Source organism: Chenopodium album, chromosome 1 (genome assembly GCF_948465745.1).
Source record: "Chenopodium album chromosome 1, dcCheAlbu1.1, whole genome shotgun sequence".
In the NCBI taxonomy this organism is placed as follows: domain Eukaryota; kingdom Viridiplantae; phylum Streptophyta; class Magnoliopsida; order Caryophyllales; family Amaranthaceae; genus Chenopodium; species Chenopodium album.
In genome coordinates this window covers 83940683-83967226 of record NC_137834.1, presented here as the reverse complement: position 1 = coordinate 83967226, position 26544 = coordinate 83940683, and the positions used below count along the sequence as shown (strand labels likewise).

Genomic DNA, 26544 nt, shown 5'->3' with positions numbered 1-26544 from the left:
ACCTAATGGAAGGAAAGTGTGATCATGACTCAAAGTCACAAACATATGAAGTAGATAGACCATATTATATAAATTAGTGAACATTAAAAAATGGGGTGCCATGATTTTAAGAGCCCCTCCACCAGTATTGCATGTGAATACTTTGGTGTGATCCAACTAACTAAGCATATAATTGCCATAACCGTATGCCACCCATTCAAGGGGCCAAAAAATAAGAGCCCCCCATATTGGAACCATGCACATATCATATGATCATATTTTTTTCACTGTATATATAATATGATCATGATCATATTATATATTCATTGCACCTAATTTCAAGAACCCACCGTAACACTATCACTACATAATATAATATTGAAAATTTTATATTGATCGTTATATATTCGGTTAGGCTCTGTCCTTTTGAACTGTTGTGGTTTGTTTTGTTTTACTTCGCTGAAATCTATTATATTCTGCTCATAAGCTTAAAATAACAGGGTTTTACTCTGTTTTTTCTATTTTACTCACCTATAAGATATTACATGTTGAAAATATCTAATAAAATCTTACGTGATAATGTTTAACTTGTGTATAAATAGTAATAAATCGTTAGAGTTTCTTGGATTGACCTCAAAAAAAAGCCGAGATAATTATCGATTAAAGATTATTTAATTAAAATAAAATTGGTGTACCTGGTCAAATTAATTTGTGGTTGTTTGTTTGTACGTCAGATGAACATGTCTGATGTCTCTCCTAATTCTTGTTTATCTAATCATTGTTTCCCCTAATTCTTGTTTATCTAATCATTGTTTCCCCTAATGTACTGTGGGACTGCCTCGTGGTCGTGGACCTTTCTTAATTGTGGTCTTGTTGGGTAGCCAGTCGTAATATAGTATAGTGGGGTTCTGACTTGTATGGAACGATCGATCAAGTTTTTTGTAGGAAGGTACATGGCAAGCCCTACTCATGATATGGATCATATCTTAAGATTATAGGTTCTGTTTGACGGTAACTTTTTATACTACTGTAAGTTAATTAGCTACCTACTTATTTCTATCCCAATTCCTTGAAAGAAATGAGCTGATAGCTTTATGGGAAAATATAAGTTAACTTGTCAGATAAACGAATTTTTGTTAATCTGATGACATTTTTGTAAATATATTGAAAAAGCAGGGTTATTTATTCAGTACTTTTGGTGAGCTGTCCAATTACTGTTTGCCTTTTGCTTTTACTGTTTGGTGAGGAAATTACTCATGTACCCCTCAATTAGTACATGAAAAGTCACATATACCCCTCCACTGGTACTTAAAAAATACAATTATACCTCTTGTTTATCTGGGAATTAATTGGGTATCCCTCTAACTTTACTACAATGCTCTTAGCTAATAAGATTTTGATTTTTAATATGGTGCATATATATAAAGTTATAAATGGCTGTACTTTGCAATTTTTAGCTCAATCATAACTTCATAAGGTGCAATTACATTATATAAAAAAAATATTAAAATATACAGAGTAGCTTTGTTTGTGTTACACAAAGTAAGATTTGTTGTATATAAGAAATCGCCGTTTTTTTACTATTGAAATGCGTGATTGATTTGTATCTTACTCAAAGTAAAATCGATTGTATTCATTTTACATTTTCTGGTAGACGTACATTTTCAATTATAATTATAAAAAATACTCCATTAAAAAATTGCATATAAAAGAATATCTTGGAGTGCATATTATATGAATTGATTACAAATTTCCAATATGTATATGAATTTTGTTATTGTCGTTAATTATAAAAAAGATAGGAATGCAAAATTTGACTGCATAATCATACAGGGTATATGATACCACCGTATATATGTTATTACTAATAATCCAGGACAGTTGTTTGTTTTCTATCAATCCATCCCCTCTTAGGATACATTAGATTCACAAATATCACAATATGAAGAATTTCCTAAAACACATGTGTTAAATCTTTCTTTTTTATTTTTAATTAGTAAAACATCCTCAATATAGAGAGTATGAACAACAATATGAAATCAATGGAATATAATCTTTTACTCAATTTTTTTATTACATAATAAAGGGTAGAGCATATTTGACACATAAAAATTCTAAATCTATACGTACAATTGTTTATTTACAAAACTGAAAACTATACAAAAATCAAACTATTCGTCTAAAAAGATTTAAACTGATTTCATTTGTCACAAAAGGTTATCTAAATGTGAATGATATCAAATCAACTACTTAAGCTAATAGCGAGGTAAGTGACCAAGATACATTTTTTTTTTTTTTTTTTTTTTTTTATATATAAGATTTTAACTTCAATAGCCCAATAGGTATATATTCTAAGTTAGTAACATTTAAAGTTTAAACTAATTTAAAATAAAAAGCTTTACAATTAATATTTATACATGCAACACGTATCATAAAAGAAATTAGAAAATCAATTTTAAAGAAACTCAAACTTAAACCGCCAATTCAAATGAATTCGTGGATGCATATCATATGCTATAATCCGATCCAAATCTAACCCATCTACTCCGTAGCTTAACTTGCACACACCTACATAAGTAAGCAAATAAATAAATACCACAGTAGTCCATTATTGTAAGTTATACCAAATGATGAGCTTAATCTAGTACAAACTAAAAATCATTATCTGCTTAAATTGAATGATTCGTAGGCATAAAAAGATTGCATTCACACACTGTTATTGCTAGTTTAGAGTTTTGACTAAATTCTACAACGCGCTCTAATTGAAGTAGTAAAACACAATCCAATGAAATATATTTATATTGCTAAAGCACTTGTACAGTATATAGTGTGTGACCCAACAATTGTTCTTCCATATTTAGTGGTGTTATAATAAGACCATGATGATTTATTAATGTAAGTAATAAATTCATATAAATACAAAGTAAACAATATGGTCGGCTGGCCGTAAAGATTGGGTGTGGGGTAAAGGGGACAAAATCAATCTAGCTACTAATTAGGAGGAGAAAGGGGAATAAAAAGGATGGTGGGTTGATAAACCTTATCTTATATTCTTACTGCTCGTTATTACTCTCTTTGTTCCTTTTTATTTATCGTATTAGAGTATAATCGTTGTACTAAACTTTAACTGTGTAGAATTGTTAATTACAGTAATAAAAAATTAAATTTAAAATAGTGAATGTGAGAGTAAAGTAATGAATTCATTATTAAAAACTCGTAATCATTTACGTATAAACACTAAAATAATAATAATAAGAGGATAAATTTAAAGAGACGAATAAAGTAATGGCTATTTAACTTTTGAAATTATATTTTGATTGATCTAAATCCTCTATCATTGCCAAATTCTACGCTCCATAATCATATGCCAACCAACTTACCTCATCACCTATCAAAAAATATTCAAATGTCATCATACCAATAATTGGTGGGATCAGAGTTGGGACTCTCTACTTTTTGAGAAATATAAATAATTTCAACGATTACACTCAAAGAAGCAAGAAAACAGAAATGAAGAACAATAATATTAATAACAAAAAAATTGTGAGATAGAGTAAGTTAAAATATAATCATCTACAGTGTACGGATTTATTATGGTCGGCATTGTCTTAGAAATTAGAATACTGCTTAATTATTTAGGCCTCTCTTAATAAAAATGGGACAGTGGGACACAACAGTTGTTGTAACTTGTACAACAATCTTATTGTCCTGTCTTACTTAAATTCTAACAATAAATATATGAATGAGGATGATTATAGCCGATAATTTGATGGGAAAATAATTTCAATCATTGACATGGATAAATGATATAGAATAATAGAATACTCCCTTTGTCTCAATTCTGCCGCTTATAGATCTATATGTAGAGATTACGACCTAGAGAGAATTAAAAAGAAAAGAAAAAAAAAGGTATAGTGTAGCCTTGAAGATTTTATCTAATAAGTGCATAGAAAGGAAGTATTTTAGACCTTTTCATCACATCAAATGTCATCTACACATGGTGTCTGTATATTCAGCGATCAAATTATACATACTTGTATGATATACGGAGTAATATTACTAGCATCAAAGTGGGATCTTTTACCAAACTAACTAATTCTACAAAATTATTTACCAAAACGGCTAAAGTGTCATATTTAAGCACTCAAATCATAATACCGATGATATGCTTTGATGCAAAGCAATACATGGCCAATTTTTGCATCTTTGTCAATTTATGTGCTTAGGTACGTAACTACATACAATAGTTCACATGTAAAGATATTGTAATTAGATCAAAATAATGTAGACAAATTTGAGCAAACGTTGATGGCTATATCATCAAAAAAAGGAAGTCTTATATTTTTACCTACGAATTGACATAATAAAACATACATGTGTGGTTATGATAAATGATTCAACATATATATGCAAATTGAATTTGACAATCAAGGTTGCAATCGCAATAGTCTAATCAGCAATGTATGAAGATAAAATTGCATTCACAATTTTATTAAAGAAAGGTTACATCAAAGGGAATTAAAACATTATCAAAGTATCACTCTAATCCAAAGATGTTCTTCATTATTATTAATGGCCTGGCTTTGAAAATGAAAGTAAAATTAAAATCATTAATTATATATTTATAAAATCATTGAATACCTTCCGATAAGACATGAAAAATGTATTCGATCATGAGATTAAAATATACCGATTTTGATTGTTTCTACATACGCATGTCATACTAAGGGGGAGTATTATACGCATTACACTTCAATTAATTTGTCTAATTGATTTACTAAGGGGGAGTATTATACACATTAATCTTTAATTAATTTGTCTAATTAGATTTAAATTTTGTGTTCATAAAAATTTAGAGAAAGAAACGTACTATTGTACAAGTAATAGATAAGAATAATACAACTCCTTTATTTTTAAGAATCATAATGTACTAACAACCAATAGGCCTATACCATCCCATCATTTAATGAGAAAAATGATACGCAACTAGCAAAACGTCTTTATTGTGGTCCTAGATTATTTGTTACTAATCATATTATGTCATTAAAAAAAATTAACATCAGCTATAAAAGTGAAATTCGATTTCTTTTTTATTTATATTCTTTTATTTGAATTTAACAAATAATCTTCCTATGTATGATCCTTTAATATTTGAACAAAGTAATAATTATAAGTGTAATATTATATTATGTTTTATAATACATAACTTTAACTATTAATATCTTTAATTTTAAATAATTAAAGGCCATATAAAGTTACACAAATTCTTATCATATTTGTTTGAACATATAAAGCATAATACTAGTCAAATAAGAGTGTGAATAATACTATGTGTAAAAGTCTAATTATGGCAAAATTTATGCAGTGAGGAAGACATTAATTCAATGGAATTTGTAAAAAAAATTATCTTAAAATTTGTTGTGTTCTTAAGGTGGCAGATTAGAGTGGGTATTGACATAAGAACCACCATATTGAAATTATTATCTTTCTAGGTGTCCTTGCTTCTACTATGGGTCACGCGGAAATGTAAAAACAAAATAAAATAAAATAAAATTATATAAAGAAATACAAATTGAATTATTCAATTAAAGTACAGTATATACAAATTTGGTAGAATTAGATTATTCAGCAAATCAGCACCTAATTGGACTAGTGTCAGTAATTATTGCAAATCATCATTTTGAAGGCATATATCCTTTGACCAAATCCAAGTGCGTCAAAGTCAATTCCAATTTACACAATTCTTACTCCGTAGTTTCTTACAATTGGTACGGCCTTAACTACTACGGAGTACTACGCCAATCATTTTGAAGGAATTAATGTACACCTAAACCTTATAGTCATAAAATATTAAAAACATCAATCAGTTTATGTGGACTAGTATTAAAATTTAATGGTTTGTATATGATAAAATACATACTACTTGTTTCTCTTTAATTATACAGTAACAAATAATTTTTTATATCTTCATTCATTATCTTCCTTTGTTAATTAGGTTTTTCCCTCGTGAAAAGTAATTTTTAACGTTTTCTTATCCATTTTATTCTTAATAATTCTTCTCTGTACTTTTAAATAACACAAATGTATTACTGTAATATGTATATATTTTTAATACTCCGTATAATTAATTAATTTATGGTTAAAAGATTATATCCAAAAAAATTAAAATTTTAAAAAATTAAAAAAAAAAATGAAGAATACTTGTAAATAGTTATTAGATGAGAAAGCGTCAAAATAAATAAGTCTACACTCATGTGCTTTGTTGACAGGTTGCAAAATTTCCAAGCAACACGAGTATTCCATCTAATATGGATGAATTATCGATTGGAGGATAGCCGTCATTCGTCACTAATGATACAACGTACCTTTGATTAGGTAAAGGATACCTAGTATTTTATTTTAAAGTCGCTATATTATAATATATTCTTTCTAGAAGAGTAAATATTAAGATTTGAATTCCAACCATATGCTATGGTACTATCCATACGACCATACTATATATTCAAATCTTGATAAGGATTTGGATTGAATTGTTTTATTTTGTTTTTGATATGATTTATGTGATGGGAAAATAAAAATTCTACTCTTAATTAGCTTAGCGACTTGAATTTTTTAGTCATATTTGTCTTTAGTTTAAAGTCCTACTTGGGTTTTATTATTTACTTTTTTATTAATATTAAATTATATAGGACTATCATTGTATATTGCTAAAACTATTTCAATCAAACTTTTTAAAAATAAAATTATAATTTAATTACTCTGTCCACATATTTTGACATAAATAATTTCATATTGTATATTAGTTTATAATTAAATGAGTACACTTGTTCAATTAATATTACTTAGCTAAGTTAAACTTATTTAAGTCGTGCTTAATTATTTTTATATAATAAGAAAAAAAATTGTTGATTTATGTTGTGTCACTTGTGTGCATGTCGATAATGATAATTACGTGAATTTGCAACAAAATGCAATAAATAAAACATAATAATATACCTATCTTGACAAGCAAATTAAAATTCCCTCTTTCCATCTCAATTTCGTCAATCTATGGAATTTCCTACAAGTCAAAGGTAATAGTCATTTCCAATTTCATCAACCTTCAATGGTCTTAAGCTATCAACTTAATTGATTGCCTAAAGGCCTACCCGAATGGACTTTGAAATTTTCGTATAAACTAGGAAACATAAATCTAAGTAGGTGTTGATCAAATAATATAAAAACATAATCTTTTTTTATCTCCTAATCATGAAAATTTGATAATTAAACAATAATCAAGTTTGATTAATAATTAAAATAATAAAATCTTCATATTATTATAATAATAATTACTATTGATTGTCTTGCTGACTGTTTGTTGTGTTATCCGGGACTATGTCAAATAATATTAATAATGATTCGACAAACATAATAGTCAATAATTGTTTGATGGCCTCGTAAAGTTGGAACAATACCTACCCCAACATAATAATAATATTCTGTTATTATCATCATCCTCCGCATGCACGCCATATCACCATAATATTATAGATCCATGTATATTATATAGTTTTTATTTTATAATATATAGTTTTATTATTTCTTTACTTATCATGGAATTTATTCGTTCCCTAGGACTCCCTCCTTTTAGTCAAGGACCTTGGAGCGATCCATCATTATTGTATTTTGTTATTATTATATTATTCTATGGTCATGTAAAGATTGTATAATCATCTCATGCCTAATCAATGATTTCCTAAATTTCCTCGGAGTTGACAATTCTAAAGTCGAGAATTTCATAATATTGGAGTGTAGGTCAATTTTGATATCAAATTTGTACTAATAATTATAAATAATTAACATCACTTTAATCATGATTAATATTCCGTATAATTTTTTGTTCGGATTATGCTAGCATTATTCTTTGAGATCATGACCAATTTTAATTTTAATTTCTTACAATATTCCCTCTATTTTTTATTCATATTAATAATAACAACATAGGTTAAAAGAAATGAGAGAAGTAGTGAATTTGATGGTCTATACAATAAAGCTCGAAACAAGTTTTTTTATAGTTAGGCCAGTCAAACCGTGTCCAAGGTGAGAATGGGTTCATTACCATAAAGCTAGATCCGATATGGTCAAATTGTTAAGCCTTGGTCCCTTTCCATGGAAATTTGTGTGTGATCAGGGTGTAGGGTCTAGCCATTTAATTAGTTAGCAACTAGATGATCTCTCTTCTTGGTTCGCAAGAGGTTTTATCTTTCTTCACAATAAGATTATAGACGTGTCTTTTCATCATATTTTAAAACTTGTTTTAAGTTTACATTTCTGAATTAGGTTAAACCACCCAAAGTTCTTACATGAAGTTCTAATTTTCGTTTAATAAATATTTTACACATATCTATAATTGCATTATAATAAAGAACAAATTAGTACATAAAATATGTTTGGAAAGTAAATGTTTAACCAAATCTAAAAAGATCTCACTAGATCAATAATTTTTTTTGTACATCAATATAATAATTAGGTCAAAATGAAATTTATTTAAGCATAAATCGATTGAGATGAGACCAAACCAAATTATCCGCTAGTAAAATCTCCTTTGAACATCTTATTTTGAGTGAAAAAAAGACACCTTATTTTAAGTGAAAAGAAAATAAGTGAAAAGAAAAGTTTATACATTACTTTCATTCACTCTTCCTCATCATATTCATGATAGCATGTTTGTCATCGAATGAGCAATAATTTGGTCCAAAGGGCCACACTTTATTATTGTATGACTTGATTGCCGGTTAATTATAAATGCAAAAGATTAGCTAGAAACAAATAATTAGTAGAGACAATTTCTCAAAAGTAAAAAAATAAAAATAAAGGTAGGCATATTCTTTTGGAAACAAAATTAAAAGGGATAATACAATACATACACTTAGGTTGTGGAAAGTGCATTTGCATATTCATAGATGACTCGTTGATCACTTTAGCATCTGATTGGATCTCTACGATTATAATTAGTCATTTATATATTTATGCAAGATTAGTCATAAATTTTGAAAGATCACAATCACATTACTCATGATTTTGTTGATTTATGATAATTAAAAGAAAGAGCACATAATTTAGGTTTATCATGTAGTGTTGGTGACCTAACTTCTCATCATTATCATCATCAGGCACACAGCCGACACTGCATTATTTAATTTGTTGTTGAATTTTTAGGAGGGAAGATAACAAATTAAAGCTAATTGGCCCCACTTTTAATCAAACTTTCTAGTTAAGCAAAGATCCAAATGAATCCTATTCTTGGCATCAATTCATTCATATTATTATTATTATTTGTTTGTTTATTTATTTATTATTGTTATTACAATACATACACTTTTTGGAAGTTGAATCTCACCATAGTTTCTTTTAACTATAGTTCTTAATTTATTTTTTTCTACTACATACCTTTTTATTTTAAAATAAAATAATTTTCAGTCACTTTTTGCTTTTGTTACAAGGTAGATGGTAAACGCAAACAACCCATTGGTTTAACATCTTGGTAGTGTATTGATGCACATCCATTACCATGATACAAAAAAGCTTTCTTGTGAATGTCAATTAAATTAATTGGTTAATGTATTCTTAAATTAATAGGTCTTTTGTTGAATTTTGATGAAATCATTTTCGGTTGAATCTCTTAATATATGAAAAAAATAAAATGATTAGTAAATCTCACCTATAATTTGTAAAAAAAAAAAAATAAATATAAAAAAAATAATAAAAAAAAAGACAGATTTTTTTATTGGTACCGATATAGTAAAATGTCATACGCAGTACTTTATAATTTATATTGTAGAAGTATTCTTTTACTCTTTCCGCTCCATGATAATGATTCACCTTTTAATTTATTTAATGATGTTTCACATAGATGTTTATGTATATATATACTTTAATCCCTTAGATGACAAAGAAAATTTCCCCTTTTACCTTCCTTTAGTAGTTTATCCTACCACATGAGTCCACTTTATCTATTTAATAGCACTCATTTTTCAAATTAAACACTTTTCACTTTTCTATCAAAAAGGCAAATACACGTAAGAATACATCTTGATGAAACTAAGAAAATATATAAATAAAACATTTATTATTACATAAATATGGTGGAGTGACATACACATATATTTAAAATCTTAGTAGAATCTAACATCAAAATGATTTCTATCAATTATTAGCAAAAGGACCTCAAATGTACCAAGAAAAAAGACACATACTAAAAATGAACCAATAGGAGAAGTTGAAGCATTGAATAAAAAAGTTAGGCAAGGCTAGGCAAATAGTCTAGTAGTATAATGAAAGCAAAGATAGGATTGAACCCACTTAAATTAGGGTTATTGTAACTTCTTAAGAACAAAGCAAGCAAATTAAAGTGTGGGAGACAGTTCATGTGGTTTGTCATTCATAAAGTGGACAACAAACTTGTGGGCATTGTCCGATCCCACTACTCTTATAATGTTATGGCCCCAGCATTTGATCTTAACCTTGAATTCCTGTAACCTAATTATTATGCCATTTATTTTATATGTAGTCTAGTAATTCTATATATATAGTGGGATAGGATAATTCTTTTTTTATACAATAAATAAATAAATAAATTTTTACAAAGTGTATGTTTGACTCTACAATGTTCTATTTTTAATGGTGATGCATATATACTAGCTAGATCTCATTCCTCAAGAGGTGAGTACATGACCTATACAAGTGCCCAATTGCCCATAGCTTCTATGATCATTATTGTATAGCTGCCCTTGAGTGAGGGCTTGACAATCATCTTATGAGTGGACCAATTATTAGTGGATTTGCATAATTGACATGTACCCAATTATTAAAATGTTGATCAAAATTAATGAATTGAATTTTTACATAATTAATTATTAAGTTTTTGAGTAATTAATTAAGCCAGCTAATGTGAAGTCAAAATGTCCATATGTTACAAGACCTTCTTGTAAAATTGTCGTAGCGATGTGACATTAATATTGTATTTTTTTTTTACGGCTGACATTAATATTGTATAAACATGCTATATATTCACTTTTTATGATTCAATTCAATCCTTTTAATCAAAACATTGAATTAATCATATCTTGTTAATTGTATTCATGAGGTAGGGATTAGTATGCTAAGAGACAGTCACTATATATAACTACCATATTGTTTTCTTACCACACAACCACTTAATTTAAAATGTATTAAACAATAAAGAAGAATAATAGCAATAGCAAATAATAAGAGTAAACCACCCAAAATAATTGAATCATACAACCAATATAATGTTTGAAGTACTCACATTAAAGACACCTATATGTATCAAGTATAGTACAACTAGCTATCAACACTAGTACATAATAAAACCCCACAAAAGAGCAAAATCGTCAAAATAATTATTAATGTAACATAAGAAACATGGAGTCTCAATTAATGCCCCTGTTTATGGCAAAAAGCAAAGATCACAAAAAATCCTTATGAGGGACAAAGTCATGGCAAAATCCAAACATAAAAAGGCAAAAGTTTTCGTGGATATAATTGATAACATTGTAGAACAAACTAAGTACTACTCTTATCTTAACTACTACTTGCACAAACAAAACCCATTAATTTTGGTCTAAATAGTGAAAAGGCGGTGGCCTAGGGTAATTCTTTAGATTTGGAAAATCTACATTTTTTTTCTTTGTTTGTTTATTTTTATCTACAAGTTAAGTATTTCTATGATTAGTATTACTTCTTACGTTTCAAATACTTATATTATGACATTGTTGATGGTCTAACATTTATTTATCACACTCATCATGTAGTACTTAGTATAATTGCATGTGCAACTTGCAAGTGGTTTAAGCCTTTTTTTCTTAGCATATTGAAGGTATGTTTTTCATGATTAAAAGATGTCTAATGAAATAAAATGGAATATGGACAATGAGTCAACTCCATCAAGGAAGAAATGAAATTACTTTAACTTTTTAATTGTAATACCTATATTTTATGTACTATTTCAAAATGCTTGCAACATATAGTAGATTAGTAGCTTCTTGCATATAGTTTAAGAAAGAGGTTACAAAAGGTAAACAAGCAATTTAATCAAAATAGCCAAAGATATATAATTGATTTCGAAATCCTTTTCATATATAGCATGTTACTAAATAATACGAGTAAGCAAAGAACTAAACATCATACTGATAGCAATGTAATCATTGCTTGACAAATCTCACTATCACTAGAGGAAAAATGTCTTTTCGTAGCGATTATTTTGTAGCGATTGTACATTCGCTACAATATGCAAGTCTATTTGTGAAATAATTAAGGAAGTCGTATCATTTTACAATCGCCATGGTTTTCCCATATAAAATCGATACGGAAAATATAATAATACATATCCACACTATTTTTACACATTTATATAATTTTGAGAACTCGTATCATTTACAATCGCCACTAAATCCTAAAAATCGATACGAAAAGCCTTTTCAACACTAGATATATAAATATTGTTTGAAAAAGAATACATAAAATATGACATAGCTTATTGGTGAAACATTTAATACAAGAGTTTAAGGTTGCATGTTCAAATCTTGTAAAGATCATACACATGTTTTTTTTTTTTTTTTTTTTTTTTTTTTTTTTTTTTTTGAAGAAAATGAGTTAAACATTTATAGCGATTGTAATCGCTACAATAATCACCATGATTGGATGTAGTTTTTCGTATCGATTATTGAGGCCAACCCCAGCGATATAGACAACCACTACTAAAGGCTAAGGCAACGGGGGATATTGTATCGAATGACCATTCGTAAGGAAAGCTTTTTGTTGCAATTACAATTGATACTAAATGTTAAAATAATCGCTACGAAAAGGTTATTTTCTTGTAGTGTATCTCTAATTTATTTTACTTTTAACAATTTTCAATCCTAAAATTAATCGCCTATTGTACTCCTATTTTCAAATGTGAAACTCAAATGTTTGACATTTAGGGCCTATTCTGTTCAGTTTAGTTCTGTTCAATTTAATTCAACTTCAATTAATTCATTTAGTTCCTAATTTTTTTTTCTCTCATAAACAATTCATTTCAGTTCAATTCAGTTGTTTTCTGTAAATTGGAACATGCTATATATATATATATATAATGCTAACGAACGCCCTGGGGACATTGGATAAGCTAGTTAAAAGTGGAAAGATTAAATTAAAACTAGCATTAATTACACCGATCGACGCGTAATTTTGTCATGTTTTTCCAAATTAATACCAATTTAGGTAAAATTTTAAATGCTTATAACAATAAATGTCTCAAACTATTGCATACAGTCGTGTATAAATAATCGTAGTTCTAAAAAAAATACACATTAATGAAAAAATACCAAAAGAAAAAAACAAAAAAAAAATAAAGTGGACACACACTGCACACATGAAAAAATTAACTGGTAAATTTCCAAATGTTAAGAGGGTAGACAAAAAGCTAGACTCATGAGCTGACGAATCAACCTCTTGCTCATGATGTGTTTCCCACTGCCATGTGATTTGTGAACCATCCAATCCACGTATGTACATACCAGATTATATGCATTTTAATGTTCATTCGAGTACTTCTTATTTTTGGCAAAGAAATACAAATGCTCCCTCTTTTTTCTTTTAGTCGCAACATTTTATCTTTTATATTATTAGATCTCTATTTATAAATAAGATCTTGCTAACGGACGCTGCGGGGCGTTAGATAAGGAATAATTATATTGGTTAAAACGGTACTCCGTATTAAGTTAGGAATGAATGACAAAATCACGCGTCGTTCAGTGTAATTAATGTTAATTTTACTCTAATATTTCCACTTTTAATTCTCTTATCTAACGCCCCGGAGGCGCTCATTAGCTTTTGTCTTATATTATAAATAAGTATAATAAAAACAATCTTATCAAAAAAAAAAAAAAGTATAATAAAAACAAATATGTTGTATCTCAATACTCACTGTTTTTTAGTCTGGTATTTGCAGGTTAGTGATTATTATTTTGGTGAAGCAGGTTAGTGATTATGAAAGTGGGGGAAATATAAGAGATCCCGACTAGTACAATGTCTCTAATAGTCTAGTGATGCTTAAACCCCTAATTTCAAAGCTAAAAGGTGCAATCCTTATCACCTTATGACTCCGTAGTAGATTGTTGCAATTACGGAGTACAAGATAATAAATGGAGTACAGTATAAAATTTGGTACTCGTAATTTGTATTTTCTTCCTTGTTTTAATTTTAATTTTAGAGTTGGGTATTCATGGTTTTGTTTGGTATATTAATAATGATGGTAAAAGGTAAGGTGGGCCTCATGTTTCAAATGGTCAACCTATGTAAGAGAGATAAAGAACCAGATTCGTCTACTCCTTAAAAATCCCAAACTAATTTATAAAGTTTCATTATATATTTATATTTATATTTACCTATATTTAATATTAAAAAAAAAATCCTCACTGATAGTATTATTAATCACAGCCACCCACCCACCCCAATCCGCCCCCACACCAAGTCTTCTTATTTAGCATTCTTCACCTCCATTTTTCCTCCTCAACTTCTCCACTTTCTCTCTCTTAAACAAAAAAAAAACACACTTCATTTTCTCTCTCTAAAAAATTAAAATGGTTTCTCCTTCAGATAATCAAGAACAAACTCTTACTCTGGGATTAGGATTCTCATCTATTTCTTCTGTTAAGACGAAGAACCCGATACCAGGGCCAGGGACGAAGTTGTGTGATCACGAACCGTCCCTGACGCTCAGCCTATCGGGCGAAACATATCAGACGACAACAGCGGTGGCGGCGGTAGGAAGGAAGGTATTTGTTGATCAAGAGCCGCCATGCAGTGTTAGCGTGGCGTCTTCTCTCTCTAACGTTGTGTCAGTTAAGAGGGAGAGAGAGTCTGCTAGTTCTGACGATTTGGAACTTGAGCGTGGATCTTCTAGAATTAGTGATGAAGAAGAGGATGGTTGTGGTCCCACTAATACTCCTAGGAAAAAACTCCGTCTTACTAAAGATCAATCCGCTCTTCTTGAAGAGAGTTTCAAGCAACAGAGCACCCTCAATCCGGTAATTATTTATTTAACATCTTTTCGTCTCTAAAAGTCCTTCCTGTTAAACGCTAAAAAAAAACATGTAAACCGTAACAGGTTACCCCTGTTACAAACTATTAGCGTTTCTAACAACTTTTTTTTTTTTTTTTTTAATTTAAATTAATTGAATTAGAACTGATTTTTATTTTTCCAATTTTATTACAGAAGCAAAAGCAGGCCTTAGCAGATCGATTGAACCTACGACCACGTCAGGTCGAGGTCTGGTTCCAGAACCGTAGGGCAAGGTAAGCTCTTATTTTTCAATTTTCATTACCCATCGCAGTTACGTATTGTAAGTGGCAGAATGGCCTTGCTGATACGATCCATTATTATCACGGAAACGTGCAGGACCAAACTTAAGCAGACAGAGGTTGACTGCGAGTATCTAAAGAAATGCTGTGAAACACTAACAGATGAGAATAGAAGGCTTCAAAAGGAGTTACAAGAACTGAAAGCATTGAAGTTAGGACAGCCATTTTACATGCACCTACCAGCAGCAACGCTGACGATGTGCCCTTCTTGTGAAAGAATTGGTGCCGGTGTGGGTGTGGGTGTCCCTACAATTCCTGGGACACCTACCACTAATTCTACGCCTGCTTCTAAGACTGCTTTTACTCTTGGTCCTAGTAAATCCCATTTTTACCCTCAGCAACAAATCCGTCCTCTTCTTGTTGATTAGTAATTACTTAATTCTCCAAAAAAATTATATTAATTAATTAATTAATTAAGGTTTTAGATTATTTATTTAGTGGTTTATATTATATCTTAATTAGTTTTATTTTTATGTTATAGGAAAACTAAGTTTAATTAGGTGAACACACCGGGTTGCCGTGGACCGATCTTTTTCTCGGTCCCGGATTATAATTTTGTTTGTTTGTTTTTTGGGTTTTTTTTTTGTTTCAAAACGAGATAGGAAAAAAGAAGAAAATTCAAAAAAAAAAAAAAAAAAATTGAAGAAAAAAGGTGTAGTGTAAAAATTTTAGCCTTATTTTATTTTATTTCTAGAAATAGAATTTACTGATCCAGATGTGGGTCTGTTGGTATTTATCTTTGTAAATATTGCATGAAGATAATATATATTATATCATAAAAATATTATTATTGTTGTTATTATTATTATTATTATTATTATTAGTTGTTTGTTATGATGATTGTCGATAATTAATTGTATCATTGTCGTTGTTGAAACGACTATGTTCTTTTATTTCTTTAGTTTGAGGCTAAGTTTGTTTTGTTGACATCTCAATTTCTTCCAACTTCTAATCAGTTTGGCTAGATTCTGACGTACATACCGTTGTGTCTCCATCGTCATAGAATAGCTTCTTTAGATCCTCAAGACCAACAACTCTATGATTGTTAAGTTTCTTTTCACAAGTGTCTATTGCACAAAAGGAATTGTCGTGATTCGATCCCAAATTTTAAATACTACACCAAACCTTTGTAGATGAAAAATTAATCAAATGGCTTTTGCATGCTCAAAAAATTACGAAAAAATGGCGTGGTATTAAAATTCTTATGGTAGTCATCGTTAAAAAAGACTGTTAGTATACTAATTTTTTATTGGCTGAATTGGATGATTTTTTTTATATTAAATCATTTATCTAATTATTAAAAATTATTTATTTATTTTGATTTTTTTTTTATAATTGTCCTAATTAATTTACAAATTTAGTTTTATTATTACTTAAATAAAAAAAAAATCATAAATTGATTATGAATAAATAAACAAAATTTAAAACATTTATGATTAATTTTGACATAAAAAAAATTAATAATAAACCAATAAAAAAAATTAGCATAATAATAGTAATTTTAACTACCATAAGGTTTTCAAAAACTTTGATTTTGTCTACGTAGATATACATGTTAATAATATTTCCTGGCCGAAAAACAAGAATTCTTTTGATAACGATGAATAGTGTTTAGAAATATCTCTACCCAAAGTACATATATCATAGACAAGTTGTTTGTTTGAATTGTTTATATGTCACTCTACTAAATTAAAAGGAATACTTTTGCCATACTTTTAAAAATTAACACAAATGTACTATATGCTAAAAGTACACAAATTAATGTATAAATAATTGTTTAATCTTTCTAGCTACTTCTAGTGTAATGGCTTGTTCTCTTCAGATCATTTTTAGTTCAGTTCGGCTCCAATAAGTTTAATTCAGTTCTTAATTTTCTACTCTCATAAAATATTCAGTTAAGTTCAATTCAGTTCAGTTCTTAATTTCCTTCTCTCGTAAAATATTCAGTTCAGTTTAATTTAGTTTAGCTCCAATAAGTTCAGTTCAATTTAGTTCAGTCAATCAGAATAGACCCTAAGATAAAATAAAAATTATTTAGTTTTTTTTATTTATCATAATATAATGTTCTTCTACACTTACAATCAATTACAGTATGAATTATACTTACAGCCCTACACAAATGTACTGCCCTTAGGCCTTAGCTTCGTCTATACCCATGTGTACTGTGTATTCGTCAATAATTAGCGTTGCTACCATGGAAAAAAGGCTCAAAATAAAAGAAGAATGAATGAATATGAACTAGAATAGCCGGTGTACGAAAAAACAAGAAGAATTTGCAATCACGACACAGACATTACGGCACTCGGGGTTCCTAAGAAGTCTGAATCAAATGGTTTGTTGTTCCAAAAATGATTCAAAAGTGCGACCAACTTGTTATACTGTCTGCCAATAAGATGTCGGCCAATAAAATATTCAAGGTTTCCTATTTGCACTCATGTGTTACTTTCGTTTTACTACCTTCGTTTGCAACGATTTAACATAAAGTAGAGATGAAAAATGTCTAATCATTACACGTAATCTGTAACGAATGTACTCCCTCCGTCCCTAAATTATATTCCTCCTTTCTATTTTTGGTATTCCAAAATTACATTCCTCCTTTCTATTTATGGTAAGTTTTTTTTAGTAAATCAACTCTCTTTTTCTGTTTTATATTTAATGCTTTCTCACTCATCCTTACCTAATCTCACTCATAATTCTTGTACCAAATTCCAATGAATATGATTGGTTAAAAATTTTCAATTAGGAGCATGTGATTGGTCCTTTTTTTTTTGCAAGGATTGATGACATGTCATGAGTAATAACTAATCTATCTTTGTACTTCCCATCACATTATCTAATTATTGTTATTTGTCTTATTCTTCCCTCCTTAATTCCCGTGTAAATTTCCAAAGAGGAATGTAATTTAGGGACGGAGGGAGTAGTATATTATTTGCAACGATTTGACATAAAGTATTGAAGAAAAATGTTTAATCGCTGCAAATAATATGAAACGGAGGTAGTATTTCTTTCGTTTCATAGTATATGATCGCAATACTTTTCTTTTTTATTTGCTTTATAATAATTATAATATTTTTTTATTTGATAAGTATCCATTATTATTTTATTAAGGATAATGTTATATGCAACATTTAATATACTTCCTTTTTTCAGTACTCCATTATTATTCTATTAAGGATAAGTATCCGTTATTATTCTATTAAGTTAGAAATTTATCGATAATTTACGAATAAATCGGTGTAATACATGTTTATTTATTGTCAATTCTTTTCACTTTTAACTTCTTATATGCAGCTCTTAAGGCTGCATATATCTTTTTCCTTTTATTAACTAGTACAATATCTCTTTAATTAACCACACTTTCACAAATATTTTTAATCTTCTATTAATCCCAACCACTTACACTACTTCACTGTGTTACAAATAGTACTCTAATAAGTAGAAGTTGTCATTCCAATTACAAATCACGGCAAAAGAAAACATAACACGATCCTATTTCACTATGTTAGGCCCCGTTCACTACAACTTACAAAAATAATATTTAGTAAATAATTTCAGTTTAGCAAAAGTAATTTTGGTTCGATAAAATAATTTCGATTCAGTAAAAATCAGTAAACTTACAGAAAAAAAATATAATAAAGAATTTGTAAAAATAATTTGAGTTCAACAAAAATAAGATGAAGTGAACATAATCTTATTTATACAGAAAACTTAAAGTCAAAGTTATCATGCATAAGTTTCATAAAAGTTTTTAGTTGCTAAACTGAAATTATTTTTAGTGAACTGAAATTATTTTTGGTGAACTTAAATTATTTAACCAGAAACTGAAATTAATTTTACAGAATTGAAACTTTTTTTTTCCCGATTTTCTGTTGTATTTCTTTTATAAAGTTACTGAATTTTACTGAACTGATTTTTTAAAAAACTGAAATGAACTTTATTTTACTGAACTGAACTTATTTTTGCTAAACTGAAATTATTTTTATTGAATATTACGGAGTTTTTATTCAAGTTGAAGTGGACATGGCTTTATAATGAACTTCTCAATCTATACTAATATATTAGAAGGCGTTTATAAAAACGTCCATGTACCACGTAGATCCCTTTATAATACGCCACGTCACCTCACAAATATTTCATGATGCCACATCACCCACCCAATATCTCTTTATGCACATCATCACCCAAGCCCTACCCAGTATCTCTTTATGCACATCATCACCCAAGCAATCCAAATTACTTCATACTTGTATATAAAAATGTAATTTTAAGGGGATTTGAACCCCCAACCACTTATAACAAAGGTGGCTTATTAACCATCTTAGTCCATTGTCAAACGTGTTACAAACATTAAAAAAAAAATGTACATAAGTGTAAACCACATGATTTAATTATTAAAAAAAACACATTTTATAATATATATCAATTTCATATTTCAAAATCCTTTAAAAAAAAGCCCCAATTGCACGATTATAAAAGTAGCAACCCGGGGCAGCGCCCGGGCTACTCACTATCATATAACTAATATATAAAGCGAAACTTTTAGCCAGGTCATTAGGCAGTGACACCTGGCGTTTTAACTTTTCTCCAAGTGTCGCGCCACGTTGAATATATTTAAATAGATTTCATTAGATAAAAAAAGTTAGTTTAAAATTTTATTTGGATAGAATTTTAGGATAAAATAGTTAGTTTAGAGTTTTCTTATTTTCGATAAAATACCAATATTTATACAAATTGAATTATAATTTTATTTTAAAAAAAATTAACAGATTATAATTCTAAAAAATTATCATATAGATTTATTTTTTATATCATAATATATTTTTTTTGGATCAAAGGAAGCAGTTCAAAGCGTAAAACATCCATTTATAATATATCCTAATCAGTTAAAATAATATACTTCACAATCTAACAGGATTTTATTACTATATAGAACTGTCAATTAGGGTCAGGTCATGAGTCATCTCAAATTGGTCACTTAAGGTTACAAGTCAAGAAATGTTTAACCCTTGCCCAAAGTTTTGGGTTCAAGTCAACCCAAAAGGCTTTAAACATTAATTTTATTTAATTTAATTTTTTTGGTAAATTTTTTTTTTTTTTAATGTATTAAATTGAATATTTCCACCACCATTATTATTAGCCACCACATGCCTACTAGATAACAAATCGTCACAAAAGTAAATCAATTACTAACTAATTTTGTATCAATGATATATTTTAAAATTTGATATATACATTAAAAATTGATCTTAAAATTCAATAAACAGCCCGAACATCGCACAAGGCACAAAACTAGTTTTCATATTAATTCGATTCAATTCAAATCAATTTTTTCCGCACACGTTATTATAACTATTTTCAATCCAACTCAATCTAACTCCATTAAATCAATTTGTATGTAATTATTTATTAGAGCATTATCAATTACTGGAGTATGATATGGTTTATTGTTTAACTATTATTTGAATGCTTTGCTATAATCAATGATTGTATTATATAGAAACAATACCAGTATAATTTACGTTGTAATATATTTAGAGTACATAAAAGATATATCATTAAGATTTATAATTTTTCAATATGATTTTTCTACAATATATGGATTACTAATAAAATAAGAAATCTAAGAGAATGAGGAATAGCTCAAATGGTTAGAGTTTTCCTTTCGGTTACAGGAGTAGATCTTGAGATCGATTCTCACCCCACCCTTATAGTTCTTAAAAAAAAAAAATTAAAAAAAAAAAACCTATGATTCTTCTCATTAAAAAAAAAACAGTAAGGTCAATAACTTTAAACAGTATGGTCAATAACTAATTACCAACTCCGTAGGAATTACTGAGTAATAAATATATAGTATTCTGTATGTATCCTAAAAAAAAAAAAAGTTTGTTTGTAAAAGTAAAAGATTTTTATTACTAGTAGGGTCGTGATTACCCCTGGTTCTTGGGAGGGTCGGGTTAGGATTGGTGCGTATTGAGTTAAAATGGATTGCATTTTATAAGACCAATGCCAATGCAGGTCACTGGTCCGTCAATAATTAGCGGGCCATCAAATTATCAATTAAAATAAATATTGGACAAAGCCATAATTAAGGGTTTGTTCTCTTCATCTTAAGTTCAGTTCATTTCAGTTCAGCTTCAATCAGTTCAGTTCAATTCAGTTCCTAATTTCCTTCTCTCATAAACAATTCAGTTCGACTCCAATCAGTTCAGCTCAATTCAGTAAATCAGAACAGACGCTAAGGGCCTGTTCTCATTGACTGAACTGAGCTGAACTGAACTGAATTGAGCTGAACTGAACTGAGCTGAGCTGAGCTGAGCTGAACTGAACTGAACTGAACTGAACTGAACTGAACTGAACTGAACTGAACTGAATATTTTATAAGAGAAGGAAATTAGTAGCTGAACTGAACTGAACTGAATATTTTATAAGATAAGGAAATTAGGAGCTGAAGTGTTGAACTGAACTGAACTGAACTGAATTTCAACGTAAGAGAACTGGCCCTTAGTACATATGAATACGAAAATATGTTTCCTTTTAATTTTTATTTTTACATTGTCTATTTTCTTTATGTACTAAATTGGATAAACATTGTAGCCCTAAATTGATCCTACTCCTACCCAATAACGGTCCTGTCTATTAAAAATCATGTCCATTAAGAACCCTATAAATTTGACCCTAACCCTATTATAATTAGACTACCATGTCTAATAGCCAGATTTTGTCTTGATGAATGAAGGAAATAAAAGAACAATTTAAGGAAAGTTTATTGGTAAATCAATGAGAATTTGGGATGGTACGGAGAGTAGTAGTCAAGAGATCATGTGAACATGAAATACATTTGACAATTAATTCGGTAATAAAATGTTTCAACCGTGTTTTACGGGTTCTTCACACTTGGTACACGTCTGATGAGATTCAATCTATGGTTATTTACAATGCAGGTTATAGTAGCGAAAGTATATGGAATATTGAGAAAAAATGATGTGGATCTTACCATCACGTGAATAAAAGAATAATGAAGACAACATTCTAATTAAGTACTCCGTAATTATACCTAGAATGCCATTTTATTTTAAGTACTACTTATGGTGTATATAGGGCTTGTTACTTATTTTCACTTTAATTTAGTCTGATTTCTAATTTCTTTATCTCATAATAAACAATTCTGTTCAGTTCAACCCAATCAATTCAGTTCACTTCAGTTGTTTTCAGTAAATCGGAACAGGCCCATAATACCACAACAGACATGCTCCCTCCGTTTTAGTCTTTCACAATGATCTTTGATTTACATTTGACTATATACGTGCTACGGTGCTAATGAATGTACATATTTTAATTTAATGTTCATAAAAAACAATTAATAATTTTTTTTTAACAAACTACTCATTAAGGACCTGTTCTCATTGACTGAACTCGGCTGAATTGAACTGAATTGAAATGAATATTTTATAAGAGAAGGAAATTAGGAGTTGAACTGAACTGAACTGAATTTCAACGTAAGAGAATAGGCCCTTAGATTCACTTAAAAATAAATAAATAAATAAAAACTTACTAATGAGATGAATCAAATAAAATCCATATTTTTTGGTAAGGAGAAGAGTCCTATCGAGCCGGAATCTCTCACAAGTCTTCTCGGCTCGGACTAGCAATGCAAGCTAGGCACTTTGGGAGCTGAGGGGGTGATAAAGGAATCCCACCCAAACTACCTCTGATATGGTTTGATCCCACAACCTCAAGGTTGGGAAGATGCAAACCTTACCACTGGGTTATATTTTATATATTGAGAGTAATATTTTCCATCTTATGAATAGTACCAAACGGGATTGTTATTATGAAACAAAGGAAATACAACTAAATATTCAATAGTATTATTTGACCATCCAATGATACATAATGCTCTAAATTCATGATATAATTTGTTTATGCATATAAAAAGTTACTTATATACCCCTCGTTACGTTTAAAAACATACATAATGCCGATAATGGTAATACCCCTCCACTAAATATTTATAAATATTTTTTTTATAATGAAAATCACATATCAATAAATTACACATTATTATGAATCTTAAAATAATTTCCAGGGCCGCTTATTAGGTCCAATTATGTATATTTATAAGATGAAAGTCAAAGTAATTGACTACTCCCTTCACTAGTAGAAAAATAAGTGATGGGAAGCGGTTCAAACCCCCTAATGGAAAGCGGTTCTGAACCGCATGCCCTTAGGGGGCTTGCCAATTGGTCTTTAAAATGGCAAGCGGTTCAGAACCGCTTGCCAATTGTAGTGCAAGGGCAGCGGTTTTGGCGCCAAACCGCTGCCCATTAGGGGTATTAAAAATAAAAAAAATAAAAAATATTTGGGGTTTTTTCAATTAAATTGATACATAATCAATCCAAATGTAAAAACATTAATATTTTTATTAATTAATTGTTATAATATTATTTAATTTACACCACTAGCCGCCAAACACCACCAGCCACCACCCACAACAACAACAACCACCACCCCACACCACCAACAACAACAAAATTTTTTTTTTTGTGATTTCCAACCACCAAACACGACCAGCCACCACCCACAACAACAGCCACCACCAAACAACAGCCACCACAACACTAGTAGAAAATACGACCAGACCCCCACCCAAACCCAAACCACAACCCCCACCCACCACGACCCTAACCCAAACCACAACAGCCACCACGACCCAAACCCAAACCACAACCCCCACCCACCACGACCCTAACCCAAACCACAACCCCCACCCACCACGACCCTAACCCAAACCACAACAGCCACCACGACCCTAACCCAAACCACAACCCCCGCCCACCACGACCACACCCCCACACAAACAACGATCAGAAAACGCCGATTTGGACAAAAAAAATTTGACCCACCTTAAAAAAATACCATCTAACACTAGTAGAATAAAGATAATGGGAAGCGGTTCAAACCCCCTAATGGCAAGCGGTTTTAAACCGCTCGCGATTGGGGGGCTTGCCATTGTCCATTTAAATTGGCAAGCGGTTCAAACCGCTTGCCATTTGAAGAGAAAGGGCAGCGGTTTTGGCGCCAAACCGCTGCCCATTAGGGGTATAAAAAATTAAAAAAAAAAAAATTTTTTTTTTGGTTTTTCCAACTGAAATTGATACAGAAACAAAACAAATATAAAAACAACAATATTTTAATTAATTAATTGATGTAACTATTACATTTTCATAAAATATATATATATATATATATATATATATATATATATATATATATATATATATATATATATATATATATATATATATATATATATATATATATAAATATAAAACAATTAATTAAATTATTACTAACAAGTCTAAAAAAAAAGGCTTGTTCCACCACCAGCACCACCACCGTCCACAAGCACCACCACCACCACCGTCCACAAGCACCACCACCACTATCCACGCGTACCACCACCACCACCCCCACTCGCACCACGCACCAGCATTAGACCACGCACCAGCAAGACCACCATCCACCAAATCCCAGCCTACTTCGCCCACCACGACCCCCACCAACACCCCCACCAAATCGGCGGCCTGAAAAAAAAAACCAATTCCACCACCAAATCACCATAAAATTAAAAAAAAAAAACAAAAAAAAAACAAACAAAAAAGGAACATATTATGAATTCCACCAAAACCTCGAAAATTGCTTGAAATTCAGGTTTTAAGGGTCAAATTCGACCATTAAAACTCTAGATCTAGAGTTTTTATGGTCGAATTTGACCTAAAAAACTCAAAAACCCACACGCACGGCACCACCACCGGACCTCAAAGGTCGTCAAGGTCGGTCGTCGTGCACCACCTTCCGGACTTCAAAGAGAAAGAATGGAGGGAGGGGAGGAGAGAGAGCGTGAGAAAAATGAGGTAAGGGGAGGAGATAGAGAGTGCTATGTGAGATCGATTGAGAGGAGATTGAGAGGTAAAGGGAGGAGAGAGAGAGTGTGCTGTGACTCTGTGAGATTGAGAGGTAAGGGGAGGAGAGAGAGCGTGAGAATTGAGGGGTAAAGGGAGGAAAGAGAATATATAGCTGGGCTTTTTAATTTTTTAGGGTTTCTCTAACAAATGGCAAGCGGTTCACGGTTTAAACCGCTTGCCATTTACATTTTGGCAAGCGGTTCACCCCAAACCGCTTGCCATTTGCTTATTTCAATTTTTTTTTAAATCAGGTAAATGGCAAGCGGATTTTTAAAACCGCTTGCCATTTGGGGCTTCCCATTACGTTTATTCTACTAGTGTAACCACAACGACCAGAAAAAGTAGATTTGGGCTTGAAATTATGGTTTTAAAGGTCAAATTCGACCATAAAAACTCTAGATCTAGGGTTTTCATGGTCGAATTTGACCTAAAAAACTTGAACCCCAACACATGCACAAATTTGCTCGATCTTGTTCGAAATTTGCTCGATTTTACTTGGGGTTTTGTTCGATTTTGCTCGAAATTACCTGGTTTTGGTTCGAATTTAAGGAGATGAGAAAGAACAAAGAGAAAGTGAAAGAGAAGAAAGGGGCGAATTAGGGAAGAGAAGAGCAGAGAGAGGAAAAACGAGAGTAAAAATGAAGGAGGAGAGAGATGGAACTCGGCGGAAATGAAAGAGGAGAGAGAGAGCTGAGTAAAGAAAGAGGAGAGAGAGAGAAATAAAAGAAGGGGAAGGTGAATTGCGCGCATTTAGGGTTTTTTTTTTTTAAAATGGCAAGCGGTTTGGGGTTGAACCGCTTGCCAATATATCTAATGGCATGCAAGCGGTTCAATCCCTAACCGCTTGTCATTATATATATTGGCAAGTGGTTCGCGCCAAAACCGCTTGCCATTTAAAATTACAAGATTTAAAAAAAAAAGGTTAATGGCAAGCGGATTTTAAAAACCGCTTGCCATTTGGGGCTTCCCATCACTTATTTTCTACTAGTGCTTTGTCCCAGTTTAGTTGTAACATTTTTCACGTGACACGCTTACCGATGCACATGTTTGACCGTTGATATCTTTTATTATATATTTATATAAGTTATAAAAGTTTATATTAAGAAGCTACGGAGTATACATTAAAATAGACCCAACAACGTCTTACATGATTACATTGACTTTCATATAATAGTTAAAAAAAGATGGTCAAAGA

At 30.2% G+C, this 26544-nt stretch overlaps 1 protein-coding gene across 1 annotated transcript; it reads left to right on the top strand.

Annotated features, from left to right (window-relative positions):
- The first annotated feature begins 14523 nt into the window (after positions 1-14523).
- Positions 14524-16189, top strand: LOC145623307 (homeobox-leucine zipper protein HAT22-like). Its single transcript, XM_081676470.1, has 3 exons — positions 14524-15050; positions 15239-15318; positions 15422-16189. Exons 1-3 carry the CDS (start codon positions 14604-14606, stop codon positions 15750-15752), a joined length of 858 nt encoding a protein of 285 aa, XP_081532596.1. The 5' UTR covers positions 14524-14603; the 3' UTR covers positions 15753-16189.
- Positions 16190-26544: the final 10355 nt, after the last annotated feature.